Raw genomic sequence first — 15,199 nt, 5'->3', positions numbered from 1 at the left:
CTGTTCTTTTATAATATGTAAGAAGTATTCAAATAAAATAATGTACTTATTATTTAAAAATTAAAACTTGTATTGCTTGCACAGTATTTATAATGACATGTTTTCTATAAACATTATAGTATAATATTACATTATTATATTTCATAGTTTTCGAAACTTTCACTAGAATTTGCTATTGCAATTACTCTCCCCGTTGTACCTATTATAGTTGCTTCTGTACTAATCACATAGTTACTATATATAGTCTGGCTGCTATTATTCTGCCTGTATGTACCGTATTTAACCCAGTAACAGAATGTAATAAAAATTTATAATTCATTTAATTAAAACCCTACATGTAATCTCATATCTTTTATTTGTCGAACAATAGTTCAATACGCAATTCAAATTAAATCAAACTCGTGAGAGTAAAATGTTTCTTTTACGTGGAAGATATCGATCGCTTTTTTATTATTCCGAGTGCTGTTTAATGGTTAAATGCAAAAGTTCCCCTTGCAAAATCGATTCGTCAAATAATCGGTGTCCCGTATATTTCCCTCGGGATTTCGTTGATAGTGTCTCCTAAAAATTTCGCTATACCGAACGCATAATTCTCTATGCACCTCTTTACATTCTTTTCTATTAAGTGTCTTGCATAAATTCTTCATAAATATTAAAAAGTTTATAAATCTTAATTTATATGAAATTTAAATTCTTGATATGTTACATAAATAACGTTAATACATGATAATATTATTTCTGGGATATATTTTATTATTACAGATTAATTTTATTTCAGGATTAAAGAAACTATCAAGAATCTCTCCAGCCAATTTTTTAAGAATATTCTGCAATGTATGAACTGTATAGTTTGTTCGTAACATGAACACTTAGCAGACGGGCGATGGGTAGCACATGTGCATTTTCCCACCTGAGGAAAGTTGACGGCAAAGAGAAACTCGACGACGATACGCATGCACCAGCAAAAGGGGTGAATCACCCTACGTTCCTCCTGCCTGGTTCTTTTTCACCCGTGGAATAAAATAAAATATCTTCAATATGTTCGAAAATTCTTTTGAAAAACTTAACAGAATAAACAGAAATATAATCAACTGTTAACGTGCTATACAATATTATTTAATATCATTTAAATAATATTCGATAGTTGAAATTTGACTAGTAAAAATATGTTTGAGAAGGATTTAGATTTGAAATTTCGTTTTTAAAGTTGACGCCACATAAAATATATTTCTTATTATTGACTACTTTTTTGCATATTTCTGATAATGTTGATAAAGTTTGCAGGTTCTTTAAAAAGAATAAAATATCGTTAGTTGACTTGAATATAAATTCGACCTCAATAATCCTGAATTAAAAAATTTAGGTTTATAAGTTGCAATAAAAATAAGAGTAAGAAAAAGGTGTAATCATGAATAATAAAACTGATACCACTTATGTATATTATGCAAAATATTCTTTTGAATATTTATTGAACAATATATTTTCTTGAATATGAAAGTATTTAAAACATGTAAAATTAAATATTTAAAGTATGTAAAACATTCTTTGAATTTGTTCAATAATTACATTCGTGCAATAAATCTATCAGTCTGACAGTCTTAATCTTATTTTAAATATATGCAAATATTAACATTTCTGTTTATGAATTCCAACTTTTTAATTCAAAGTCATCTGAAGGTCATAGTACATTTAAGAATTTGTTTTAATATTAACCGTAATGATATGAAGTAAAAAATATATGACACCACTTTAAACAATCAAGTTAACCATATTTTATTGAAAAAAATTTATTTCGAAATTTTTAATATTTAAATATGTAGCGAATCAAAAACTGAGTTTCTTCACAACATTTTTTAACTGATTATCAGAAATATCTAAAACATGGTGAATAATATTAAAGAATACACCCCGTATATCAATCCGAAACATTGACGTGAATCGGATCAATTGTATAGCTAACTATTTTTGGATGACCTTAGTTCTGTAGACTTTGAACTTTCTATTGACCTTGTATGTCAAAAACAGATGAAAATGTGATACAAGTAAGAATATAAAAAGTTAAAATGATTAGTAATAAATTGAATTTCAATTAGCAATTTAATATTAAATGTGTGACTACTTATTGTATCCTAGTTTCATGTGTTCGATGACACTGTCATTTTTTAACCAACTTCGAAAAAGGAGAAGGTTATTCAATTCGATCAGTATATATTTTTTTTTTTTATATATGTATACCCGCCGATTACGTCTAGCTGGATGGACCGATCGGAACGAAACCTTTTGCATCTGGTAGGTTCTGACTCCCGATTGGTACCATTATCAAAAAATTTTTCATTTTTTAATTGCAAAGTATTGTTATTGCAAAAAAACCGGCAACTTTTGAAATAAACTTTTCTCAATTTTAGTGCGCTTTTAATATCTTATCACGGACATAATTCTGAACAATTTTGTTCATATACAAATTTCGCAGAAAGCTTCAGTTTTCGAGATATTAGTGAAAAATTGTTACTTCGGACGATTTTAATGTCCTTTTAATATGTTGTCAGGGGCATGTCTTTTACTTAATTATGTTCATGGCATTTCCGCAGACAAAAAAAAACCGGAAGAACTGCCTCACAGTATCCTATACAATTCTCTCCATTCCACTAAAAAGCGTGAAATAAAATAATTTTAAGAAAAAAAATGCGCCGACTTCGAAATGCACTAAAAAGTATAAAATAATTTCTATTTCCTAATGAAGTAATTTCTATTTCATTCAATCATACAATTACGTAACAGATATGAATGAAATCTATTTACTCGTTAGGTAGTATATTAAATACATTTCAACCTTTTCGGAGGCGGCGCAAAATTAAAAGATTTTCTTGAACATGTCAACCTTTGGACAGCCGAACATAGGCAAAGCTTGTATAGCTATTTTTTTTTTCTATACATATAACTCGACAGCACGCCGCGAAGTAGGTGTTAGTGCGTATAGAATGTAACTATGGTCCAACTAGATTCGTAGAGTATGCGATGGAAAGACTCGATCGCCGCATATATGTACTATAAAGATAGAGCCCATCTGCTCTTTCGAAGTCGGCGCATTTTTTTTTCTTAAAATTATTTTATCTGATTGAATTTTAGACCAGAAAGGATATTCTAGCGGTTCTACGTACCTCCTACTCGCCTGATCTATGTAACTTTATGTAACTTCCTGTTACCACATTTAAATTCTACATCAAATTTTTAAACTGTGACAATATTAAAAAAAACGTGAAAAATCAACTGAAGATTAAATAAACATCGCGTGTTACATTTTTCCAATAATTAAATAACAATTATCAGTTTTGTTTAATAGTAAATGAAGTTAATTTTTTATTAAATGATCGTGTCACTAGATAATTATCGAACAAACAAACGAAGCAATTGCTAGTTACCGTTTATAAATAATGGACAAACTTCTGTTTCACGTCAGTCACCGACACCCGTTCTGTTCGGCTGATTTCATTTTTGTTTTATCGATATCTGTAAATATCTTCAGTGCCGTTCCATCGAAATAAGGTGCAAAAGAATTTCATTGCAGTTTGACATTTTATTATCTTCGATGAAGAGAACATAATTTCTTCCGATGAAGAAATTTCATTAAAATCATAAAACAGTACTTATAAGTACAGGATTCTTGTAAAGAACAAGCAAAATTATCAAAAGTGCAGAATGGTAGTGCGTAAAGTAGAGAACAACGCGTCGAAAAAAATAACTGTTTGTGGAACGTCGTCTGGAGAAAAATCAAAATTCAAAAATGAAGCATGCACAAGTGCACCGCCGAAGACGTGTATTCGATCTGCTGAACATAAACCAAATCATTCAAAATATTGCTGCTCATGCAATGGAAAGGAGGTATTTGTTAATACTATGTTTTCATGTGCATTGTGTTATGTTAGACAATATATTGTGCTCCTATATTCATAATACCTACTCATATTTTTGTAATTATATCAGGTACTATATTACTATTAATAGCTTCAATGTTATGTTACAATATCCATATTCCAATATTATATTTCGTTCTAATTTTCTAGTAGTGATGTTAAATATCATAATATGTTATATTCTAGTAACGAGTTACATTCTGATAATATTACATATATCAATATTTTGATTACAAATAAATGTTATGTAGTGGGAAAAAAGAGTAATTAAGCACACAGGAAGACTACCAATAACTCCTATGAAGAAAAAAATAGTAGCTCCAAAAGTATTAACAAAAGAAGAATATAAGAAATATCAAGAATTATGTCCTACAACAAAAGAGGAGCAAGAAATGGCTGTCACAATGAAAGAAGAAGAAAGACAAAGACTTATAAAAGAAAGTATAGATAGAAAAGAAGAATTTCGCAGAATAGATAGAGACAACCCTAGAGAAAAATCTGCAAAACTGATTGAAATTGAAGAAGATGCTAGAAGAAGAGCAAAACATATACTTGAACGAGCAGAAAATTTAAAACTTGAACAGGAGGAGGAAATTCAAAAATGTAATAGGATTATTTTAGAAACTAAATGCCGAGCTATCCGTGATGCACAGGTAGTGGAATATTATTTTTTAATTATTAAAATATATTTTATAGAGGAAACAATAAACTGTATAAATATAACAATTTCTGTTAAATACTTTATTTCGATAATTTTGTTAAACATGTTAACATTTTGAATCTTGCATTTTTTGTAGATAGCAGAAAAAAAATTAATTGAACAGGAGTTAGAAGAAGAAGAACAACGTCTTAACGACATGATGGAAAATGAAAGAAGATGGGCAATTAAAGAGGAATTTAGAAAAGAACAAGAAGAAGCAGCTAAGAGACAAAAATTTGCTAATAGTTTAATGGATCAAATAAAAGACAATGAAGAATATAGGATGTTAGAGTTTGAAAGGAAACAAGAAGAAAGTCGATTAATTAACTTAAGCAACATTGCTTGGCAACAAGAACAAATTGCTAAATTACGCAATAAAGAAGCTGAAAATGCACGAATTCGACAAGACCTTGCTACAGTAAATGAGCAACTGAAACACTTGAAAGCCATGGAAGAACAGGAAAATAAAATCATTGATCTCAGGTACATTACTTCAATTTTGCATTAATAATTAATTAGCTAATACATCTTAAACGTATAGGATACAAGAATATCAGACATATAAGGAAGAAAGAGAAGCACGATTAGCGGAGGAACGTAGATTAGAAAAATTAAAGAAAGAACAGACCAAGGCAAAAGTTGCAACACAATCACTGCAAGCAAGGGATTATCAAGTATTTATTCATATAATTAATAAAACTAATATTTTAATAAATTATTCAATTTTTTTCACTTGTTTAAACATACATTTTTAACTATTTGTTTATTTTAAATTTCAATATTTTGAATTTCTTTAATATTTCTTTAATATTCACCGATTTTTATATTATATATTAAATTCTGTACTTTACATAAATTTTAGTCATAACATTGTAATTTTAATAGGAACGAATCGACGAATTAAACGCTGCTCGAATTCAAGAGGAAGTGGAACGAGAATGGAGACAAAAAGAAAAGGAAGAAGCTTTAAGAAGAGCGGAAGCTCATAAAGCTCTTACAGAGGAAAGACAAAAGCAAATAAATAACAAACGAATAATGCTAGCAATTGAATTGGAACGAGAGCGACGTGAATTTGAAAAAATCGTACGAGTTCAGAAAGAAGCTTTCTGCCGGGAACAAAAAGAAATTGAGAAAAAACAGAAACAAGCTTTACTTCATAGGAGCGAGATATTAAAACAGGTTTGTTGATAATGTATAATACGAATATAAATTTTGATTTTCAAATAATATTCTAAAATTTCATAATATCTTCAATGCTTATAAAATGCAATTTGTTGTTTATTTATACCTTTGATTTTATCTTCCTTACATACTTGAAACATATACAATTTCATTAGCAATTTATTTTCATTCAATAACTTAATTTTATATATCAATGTTTTCTTCAGGTAAATGAAAAAGAAAGAGAACGTATTGAAGCAAGACAAAAAATGTTTGAGGAAGGTTTGGCAATTCGTACAGAAACTGAAATACGCAAGAAAAAATTGCGCGAGGCAATGGAAAGGAAATGCAATGAAATGAAAAATAACAAAGTACCTGAAATGTATATCAATGAAGTAAAACGAATGATTGATAACATAAAATAAATATAATAAATATACATTTGTAACTTGTCCATACATCATTCAAAATATCCTGCATAGCTTCACATCATAAAAAGATTTCTTTTCGCTTTTCAAAATTATAAAAAAAGTTGTTTTTTTGAATATTACTTCCATAACATGACAACATTTGGATCACGTTCAACAATATCTTCAATTTGTGCAGCTGATTGACCAGTGCTACAGCAAATCTCGTCGAGACTGTATGTACCTGTAAAATACTTATAAATCGGATTGTTTTTTGCTTCTTCATTGCAAGGAGATCCTGGCAAATATATTGGATACTGCAAGAGACAATGAAAGCAATTAAGTATATTGTAAAGTATAGTAAATCACATAAATAAAATTAACAAACCTTATATACTCTACGAATAAGACCTTCGATTAGGCCAAATTGTACAAGTCGTCTTTCATTAATTCTTAAATTCTGAGGATTGAGACGTTGACAAAGATCCCTCATACTGCTACCATGTGTCATACTTGCATACATTCGATATATATCTCTAAGATATGCAGGTTGCCTAGCTAAAAATAACAGATAACAAAAATTTTTATTTTTAGGCTTCTATTATTTATGTGTATTTATAAACTTTTGTAGCGAAAACATAAGACTTACGAAATTTTGAAGCATATGTTATACATCGTTCTTGTAGTTTTGGATTTTCTGCAAGTTCTTTTAATTTGGAAGTTGCAGCATAAACATTACTATATTGAAATATTGGAATCAAAGTCACAACACCATAATATCTATAAATAAATTAAGAGAATACCTTTAAAAATTGTTCATCTAAAAAAAGATTTTGTATTGTATTAATACACTTACACAAGGTTTTGTACGCAACTCTTAACTAAGTTGTTTTCTACATCTGCCTCAGCTGCAATTCTTGCAACATGATTAAATCCATCTATATAAGGTAATACTTGCTGAGTAGTTAAATCCCATTGATCACTCTGAAATGCCTCACGGCCTTCTAAGAATATTGGTACCTGATGATCAAGAACTGGTTTTGGCTCAGGTGCTAACTTTATAACTTTCAAATTGGATGTCATTGTCCCTTCTATCAAATTATTAATATTTATATTTTTAATATTACTATACAAAACTATTTATTATGAACTATTCTTACCTGTTAATGTACACATCTTATGTGAGTTTAAATCCTGCATTACTTGTTGAAGCATTTCTGCTAATCTAGTTTTATCGTCAGAAGCAGATAAAAAACAATTCTCTACTTCAAGGGCCATCTGAAAAATTTAATTAAATTTACTAATTAATACTTCTTAACATAATCAAATATAAAGATCTTACTAGAAAATCAGACATCTTCTTCACAACAGGTTCATAATGAACAGTACGAGCTTGTGCATCACAGACAAAACATAAATTAAAATAAAATGCATTTCTTGCATATTTTTTGTCATCAATCTTCACTGGAAATCCTAAGATTTTATAATCCTTCAGTGTCCTATAATAAAACAAAAAATTAATTAATTAACTTAAAATCAATATTAATATTTTTCAACTTACACTGTTATGGTACTTCGTTGTAATTGTGCTTTGGGTATAATATAAACACTAACGTTATCAAAAATGTCCTTCGAAATAAAGTTATCTGGAACCTAAAACATAGAACTACATTATTACTGTCATTTATAATATGTAACATATACAAATATTAAACAAATATATGTAATATAAAACAAATTACATGCAATACTTATTAACCTGACATGTAATCATCGGGCCAACAATTGGATGAAATTCTGAAAAAAATATACATCTAATTGGATCTTCTTGGCCCTTATCTTTTGTATTTTCTGTTAATGATGTCATTTTGATAGCATATGATTACATCAAACTAAAAAATCTGTCCTTAAAAAAACAAATGAAGCAATTGTTAAATATATATTCAAACAAATGTGTATGTATAATATATTCTTATATTTACAAACCTACTTTATTTGTATCCTTCAGTTTTTGCAAGAAATATGCAATGAATCTTCATGATGTATAATGAAAGTTATAATACTGAATCTAAATTCAATACAGATCTATACAGAAAATTATTACAATTATTTGTTAAAATCATTTAAAATGCAAATACTACCTCGCTTGAATCGTTTTTGAATTTATATCTATTTCCATAACTAAAAAATTTGCTATTATACTCGGTGTTAAAAAAAGTTTTTTGTATTAATCAGACATATTAAGTGAGGTCTGTAAATTTATTTTAATTTCATTTTACTCGTGCAAACAACTTTGTTTAGAGTCATAAAAACATTTGTTTGCGCTTAAAAAATACCAATTCTACATTCATATATTACATGTTTTGTATTGCTAGATATAGTAGTGCATATATAGGTATATTCAAGTGTAAATTTGGCTTTCATGGAGAAAATGACGATCTAGGGAAAGAGATCGTACAGGTTCTACTGCGGCGAAAAATTACTAGAGTGCATGTGGTGACCTCATGAGTTCATGCGGTAACTTGGAGAAGTTCGTCGACTTCTCTTTGTCTATTTATTGTGTTTTTGGTTAGGAGAGACAATGACGGTAAATATGAAATTGCCAAAAAACACGCATTACCCCAGTCAAAAGTCCTCTGCGAAAAAGTAATATTTCGACATGATTTCTTTTTGATTTATATTAGATAAGGTCAAACGCTTTTTTGTATTTTATTAATAATATCGCTCGCCGCTAGATGGTGCAGTGGTACTATTTTTAGAGGCAGCGTGTGTAAATATATATGTATATATATATATATATTTATACATATATTTCAAAGAATATGTAGAAGTGAAGCTTTCAAAATATTTTAAACTTTTTAAATGAATTACTTTACAATATTTACTTGAAAAAACTTTATTATTTATTGATTCTTGTGAATTAGGCATGTCAATGCTTATGCACTGTACATGGTGAAGACAGTTTTCCTTGGCCGCCATTTTCCCTAGGAAATTTACTCTGGAAGAACGCATATACTTACATAAATATAAGTATGTGTGTGTATACACACATATAATGAAAGATATGTGATAAAGAAAGACTCAGGAAACAGATTGTTGTATCGCAGAAAATAACTCAAGAATAAAACTGAGTGAGAAAGAATGTGCATAAGCATACAAGCAAACGAAAACAAAAATGAGTCAAGATAATGAAGTATGCGAATGAATAACATTATCAAAAAAAATGAAAATAGTAAATATGGGCAGGAAAGTAAGAAAGAGAAACTATACAATGTTCTGTAACGTATAAAAAAGAGAAAAAAAAAAGTAAAATAGTAAAATAAAAGGAGAAAGAAAGTATATGTGTGAGAAGGAGATACTTAGGGAGACAGGAAAGAAAAGAGAGAACAAGAAGGATTCAATGAATAAGTACTACCAAGTGACTGTAATAAAGAGAGGAAGAATATTTAACATTCCTCGCTAAATTATTGGTATGTAATTTTTTTTTTATTTATTTTATTGAAAACTTATAAATTCTTTTATGATATTCGGTATACACTAATTATTTTACGTATATATAAATGCGACTGTATAAGTTTGCAATATGTGACCAAAAATTATTTATTCAAACCAAGTGCAAAAATGTTATTTACAATATTTTTATTTTACAATATTTAATTATACAACTATTTTACACATAATAAATATCTGAATATCATAATCAATATTTTATCTTATATTAAAATTAAGTACAGAAATAAATTGAATTATATACATATCATTGAAATGTTATATCTTTTTAAATTACACTTACATTTTTAAATGCAAGAAAAGTCTCAGAACACTTGGATTTGTAATACATAAAATATACAAATTAGATTTTTTATTCAGTTTTGCATAAACTCCATATATTTTATTTTTGTATTTTCAAAATTAGTGAAGCTATAGAAACTTGTATAAATGAGTTTTTGTGAACCAGTGAAAAAACATATATAGATAATATTGTTTCCTTGACTAAAGACAAAAAACCTTAGATGCAAAGACATATTATTTAAAAGTAATGGAATCTTAAGTGGTACATAAGTTATATTTAATTTATGTTAAATGCTATGCCATATTTTGTTAAGAATTCCAGTTAAATTAATTGTCAAATGAAAAATGAAGGATACAAATTCTTGAATACTTTGTAATATTAAGTTAATATTTTAATAGCTGGTGAAGTTGCTGATGAAAAGCATCCTTATATTTTATTCATGTATTTTTTCCAAGTTGTGGAAGAAAGATACTTTGAGTAATTTTTTTTATACATATAACCACTGATTGACCTTTATTTTAGAAATATTCACAAAAGATTTCAATTAAATTATATTGCATAAATTTACATAAATTTGTAATGTTTAAATATGCTTTTCAAAAATTGTTTTGTATATTTAAGAAGTTTATTTATAAATTAAACTATTAATTTATAATTTCATATTACCAGAATTGTTATAAAAAATATCTAAATGATATTTATCAAATTTTGGATCCTTTATCACAATATGTTTCCAGTATAAAATTTCTCCTATTAAGATAATAAAAGCTAATAAATAACCAATTACAATAGCAATAAATGCACCTTGTAATTTATAGAGATTCACCAGTGCCTTTTCAGATTCTGTTTCTTGACGTATTTCCATAATTTTCGACCATTCCATAACATCACTTAACCATTTCTGAACTAATCCAACTTCTATTATACGTCTTACCTGAGAATATATACAAAGCATTGTTAAATTTTATAATTAATGTGTTGAGATAATTATATATTAATTTATTAATACCAAAATATCAACATGTGGTTTTAGTGGTGAATTTTTTTCCATGCCCAGAGCAATTGGTACATTTATAACACATTCTTCCATTATGTGCAAATTATGTTTTAATGGTACATTCTTAGCAGTTTGATTTTTCTTTTGTTCTTTTTCAAGTATCTGCCTTTTCACACGAGCATATCGAAGCAAATAAGAATTTTCATAGTAACAGAAAGATCCATTTGCTACTTTCTCAATAGCAGTCTCTTCATGATTAATTAATTGAAACTTATTACCAATCTCTTGACTACTAAGATCTGATGACATTAAAAAGAAGTCTTTGCCCTCTTCATTCCATCCTCCAACTTCTATAGAACTTTCAGCCAATTGTGTTAATGTATCGATGGTAACTCTAAAATAGTAAAATAAAATAGTGTTTCAAAATCTAATGTAAGTAAATCAGTCAATTAAAAAACTGTAAAAAAAATAAATTAATAATTGTACCAGCCTGTATGTAAAATTTGATGGAAGTATTCATATTTACCTGGAAACAGGATTTGCAAGAGCTGCAGTCATACTAGCTCTATATGCAACCGCAACTAGAATACTATAAATCCACCACCATCCAATTAGTACTCGTACAACCCAAGACCTTGGCAAATTCGGTAATGAAACTTGAAATAACATGCTATAAGTATATAATATACTATTTCCTATTTCAGTGAATAAGTATAACCCTTTTACTTCTTCTTTCATAGATATATTTTCAATATTCATTTGACTTTTATATGAGCTTATATATTTCTGATAGGACAGTGATAAAAAGTAAAATGTAACACCCCCTAAAATTAAAGTGAGGAGAAGTGCAATCCATGTATATAATCTGCGAACCAAAATATACAGAATTTTTAAAATTGATATATGGTACTTTCCTTCTTTCACTTGTACTTACTTAAACGGAAGTATTAAAAGCTTCCATGAATTTTCAGTCAAAGATTCTGGTGTTAAAAAAGTGAGGCATTCTGTATTATATGGAATAGTGAAATCAAAATAATTCAAGTGATGCAATGTATAGTGTAAATCACCCAAATAAAATGCAGCCTTTCCTTGCACAGCTTCATTTACAAGACCTGTATAAGTTTGGTTGTCTCCTTCGTTACCCCATTTTTCAGAAAGAATGTTGTATGGCATATAATATTTTGGATTGAAGTTCATTGCTTTCGATATAATCTGTATTAACTACAAAGTATCATCATTAATGTAAATATACAATACATTATATACATGATACATACTTCAAATTCAATCCCTAAAGCTTCTAAACTATTATTTGGTTGTTTGTTATAATAAGCTCTTGATTTCTCTGTTACGGCTGGAATATGTTCAAACACAGCAATTCTGAAATGCAAATAGACATATGATTAATGTATGTTTAAATATCATTATCCTTCTGAATTACAGTTATATTATAAATTTTATATACAAACCGTAAGTGTTTTTTTTGTAAGTTGTTGGTTTTCTCTATGAAATGATTATTACCATAACGCAATTTTCCCTTATACCAAGTATCTATATATTTGGTTTTAGTCAATGTTTTTTTATTAGTAGGAAAGTAGATGGTATCCAAATCAATTTTTTCCTTGAAGGTTTTTTCACCGGAACGATGCTTATATGCATTGTACTGATGTATAAAAACTACATTAATTATCCTGTTCCAAAGGTAATGTAAATCAGGTTGCAATAGAGTATAATCATGTAAAAGCAAAAATAGTCCATGAGTGTTAATTAAACGTTTTCTGAAAGTAAAAATAAGAAGTAGCAGTAATAAAATGATGTGATTAGATAAGTTCATATTAAAATAGATAAGTGAAATATAAGACTGTATTAAAAATTATGAATGGAATAAAGAAACATCCTTAAATTTGTTTTAGTATACTGTGTTTAAAAATTGATTAAGAAATTGACATTTTTTATCAAATATTGCAAATCATATTTATCTTCTGTGATTCACCTTTCTGTGTATTGCAAAAATTCTGATGTCAAATATCCGTTAGCAATCAGTATAACATACGCATTACAGCCGACCGCTTTACTGTCAACCAGAATATTTTGAATTCGTTTTCTCGGTCGAAAAAATTGTTCATTATCCCGCAATATAATCTACAATAATCCATACGTACGTATAAGCAATTCACACAAAATTTCTACATTTCTGCTCACCTCGTATTTTGATACAGTTGATGATCCCTTAATATATTTAATATCCACAAGTGTTTTGTAAACGGAATCAGTAACAAAAACAATGCAATTCGATCGTTCAATCATTTCTTCTACGATTAGTTCGACGACCGATTTTAAATTTTGGACGCTGTTCACGCATTGATGTTCTCTATAAAGTGCACTATATAATTTTGCAATTAATTTTCTTTAATCGAATAATAAAATTATATCTTGAAATTGCAAATTTGAAAATAAGTGTAAATCACAAACATTTCGTATAAATAATAGGGATCACAACTATTTTAATATTTAATATTTGTCAATTTGACATTACTATATTTTTAAATTTCTTAAATTCCAAATTATTCAATTTTTTAATTTCCAAACTTGAAATGTTGAAATTTTTATATTTTTATGTCTCTAAATATCCAATTTTATAAATTTATAAATTTAAATACGTGAAATTTCGGCATTTCTAAATTTTTTAGTTTAAAAATTTGAAATATTCGTATATGTGCAACAGTGCCCGTAAGCTCTACGGCGAGTTCGTACTTCCGCAAAATTAAATTTTAATGCTGCGACATTTCATATCATATTTTGAGTAACTACAATTATAGCAATCAGTATTAAAGTTAATAGAAGACATTATATAACTTGATTATTTACTTTCCAAACATTTTTAACTAATACAAAGTCCTTTAAAGATAACCTGTTAAATATACCGTTATCGATACCTTTTACTAAGTACAAGAGTAATCTGAAGAAATAGGATAACAAGCATCGTAGCTTTCGCTCGACTAACGTAAAATTTAAATGCTTCTTCAAATTGATGCATCGCATACATTGCATATTGATCCGTCTACCTTCTTAATTTGTTCTCCCTTCGATTGTACGAAGCCATAAAATATTTATCAAACTCATTTACCGGGAAAAGAAATTAGATAGGTAATGCAGTCGGTAATGGAAATGCGAAGTACCGGTGTCATTCATGCCAATTTTTAAGTGGAAGGTCATGTTAAGTTCAGTTTATTTTTACTTTGAATTGTCAAATGATTTTTAAGTGGCTTGAAAACATACCATACATTTAATATTTAAAGTAGAAAAGAACACGAATGCGATCTCTCGAAGCCATGCAATGTAACGCTGTATACACGTGGCTATATCACGTGTAAATATGTATACAGCTAACGCAATATAACGTGTCATACTTAAAAGTATATACTACTGTGGATATATTGTCAGTATGTTATCTGTATTTAATGATATGTTAATAACATCATGAAGATATCATTTGTACTTTTACCTCTCAAACATGCGTATTCATTTTTATTTAAATTTTCGATACCTTTTGACTGGGTTGCAAGCAACAATAATCGGATTTAGACGATAAAATTGTGTAGCAGTTAGGTTAAGTTTATTCATGTTTAAATTTCAAATATAATCAAACTCAATTTCAAACGAGAGAATCGTATAATCGTAAAAAGTAGCTAACTGTATAGTATAGTCATTAATATCTAGATACTAATTTTACGTAAATATTATGAATATATAGTAAAAATTATTATGTATTTTATAAGTACATACATATATTATTATGACAATAATATATTTCATTCAAACAAATTTCCATATATTCTTCTCCATCAAATCTAGAAAGTTAAGTGGATAAATAAATTAAAAGATTTTTAAATAACTTTTGAAACGTACCGTTTTTATTTATAAAAGAAATTTTTATTTTATTTTTTTATTAATATTATTAGTAAACATATTATGATACTTCAAAATTAATTCACATAATTTAATCAGCAAACGAAAACAGGAATAGTTAATTTACAAGGTATATAAAATACAATTCGCAATTAGTGATTGTTTTAATATTGCGTATAATTAGTAATATCTTCGTGTAAGTACATTTGATTAGTGTAATTAACTAAAATTTGTTAATTATTAATAACAAATTACTGATGGTGGAAAAATGTTCTTAGTTGCGACTAGTGAGTGTTGACGGTATAAATTATCTATAATTAC

At 27.8% G+C, this 15,199-nt stretch overlaps 3 protein-coding genes across 9 annotated transcripts; 1 reads left to right on the top strand and 2 right to left on the bottom strand.

The window, feature by feature from the left end:
* Positions 1-2,851: 2,851 nt before the first annotated feature.
* Positions 2,852-6,211, top strand: LOC100879450 (cilia- and flagella-associated protein 45). Of its 2 annotated transcripts, none has more exons than XM_003702561.3 (6): positions 2,852-3,879; positions 4,163-4,564; positions 4,709-5,094; positions 5,153-5,285; positions 5,497-5,790; positions 6,000-6,211. In XM_003702561.3, exons 1-6 carry the CDS (start codon positions 3,697-3,699, stop codon positions 6,195-6,197), a joined length of 1,596 nt encoding a protein of 531 aa, XP_003702609.2. In that variant the 5' UTR covers positions 2,852-3,696; the 3' UTR covers positions 6,198-6,211. The 2 variants fall into 2 exon arrangements, with proteins under 2 accessions (XP_003702609.2, XP_076397283.1); XM_076541168.1 differs by having other exon boundaries at positions 3,744-3,879; positions 4,098-4,564.
* Nprl2 (Nitrogen permease regulator-like 2) lies at positions 6,181-8,602 on the bottom strand. 5 transcript variants are annotated; one of them, XM_012283617.2, is made up of 10 exons: positions 8,321-8,602; positions 8,166-8,264; positions 7,939-8,085; positions 7,741-7,832; positions 7,522-7,678; positions 7,340-7,457; positions 7,036-7,270; positions 6,829-6,959; positions 6,568-6,737; positions 6,181-6,496 (listed from the first exon to the last, which is right to left on the bottom strand). In XM_012283617.2, the coding sequence occupies exons 3-10, from the start codon at positions 8,044-8,046 to the stop codon at positions 6,320-6,322; spliced, it is 1,188 nt and encodes a 395-aa protein (XP_012139007.1). In that variant the 5' UTR covers positions 8,047-8,085; positions 8,166-8,264; positions 8,321-8,602; the 3' UTR covers positions 6,181-6,319. The 5 variants fall into 5 exon arrangements, with proteins under 5 accessions (XP_012139007.1, XP_076397293.1, XP_076397292.1 ...); XM_076541178.1 differs by having other exon boundaries at positions 7,939-8,080; positions 8,170-8,264; XM_076541177.1 differs by having other exon boundaries at positions 8,166-8,247.
* A 1,977-nt stretch (positions 8,603-10,579) lies between these two features.
* Ir68a (Ionotropic receptor 68a) lies at positions 10,580-14,695 on the bottom strand. Of its 2 annotated transcripts, XM_076541165.1 has the most exons (10): positions 13,906-14,695; positions 13,172-13,352; positions 12,963-13,111; positions 12,439-12,747; positions 12,247-12,349; positions 12,037-12,190; positions 11,904-11,949; positions 11,496-11,834; positions 10,982-11,363; positions 10,580-10,906 (listed from the first exon to the last, which is right to left on the bottom strand). In XM_076541165.1, the coding sequence occupies exons 1-10, from the start codon at positions 14,013-14,015 to the stop codon at positions 10,622-10,624; spliced, it is 2,058 nt and encodes a 685-aa protein (XP_076397280.1). In that variant the 5' UTR covers positions 14,016-14,695; the 3' UTR covers positions 10,580-10,621. The 2 variants fall into 2 exon arrangements, with proteins under 2 accessions (XP_076397280.1, XP_012139079.2); XM_012283689.2 differs by having other exon boundaries at positions 11,904-12,190.
* Positions 14,696-15,199: the final 504 nt, after the last annotated feature.

Source organism: Megachile rotundata, chromosome 16 (genome assembly GCF_050947335.1).
Source record: "Megachile rotundata isolate GNS110a chromosome 16, iyMegRotu1, whole genome shotgun sequence".
NCBI lineage: Eukaryota > Metazoa > Arthropoda > Insecta > Hymenoptera > Megachilidae > Megachile > Megachile rotundata.
The sequence above is the reverse complement of the archived record's forward strand: the minus strand, read 5'-3'. Positions and strand labels throughout refer to the sequence as shown.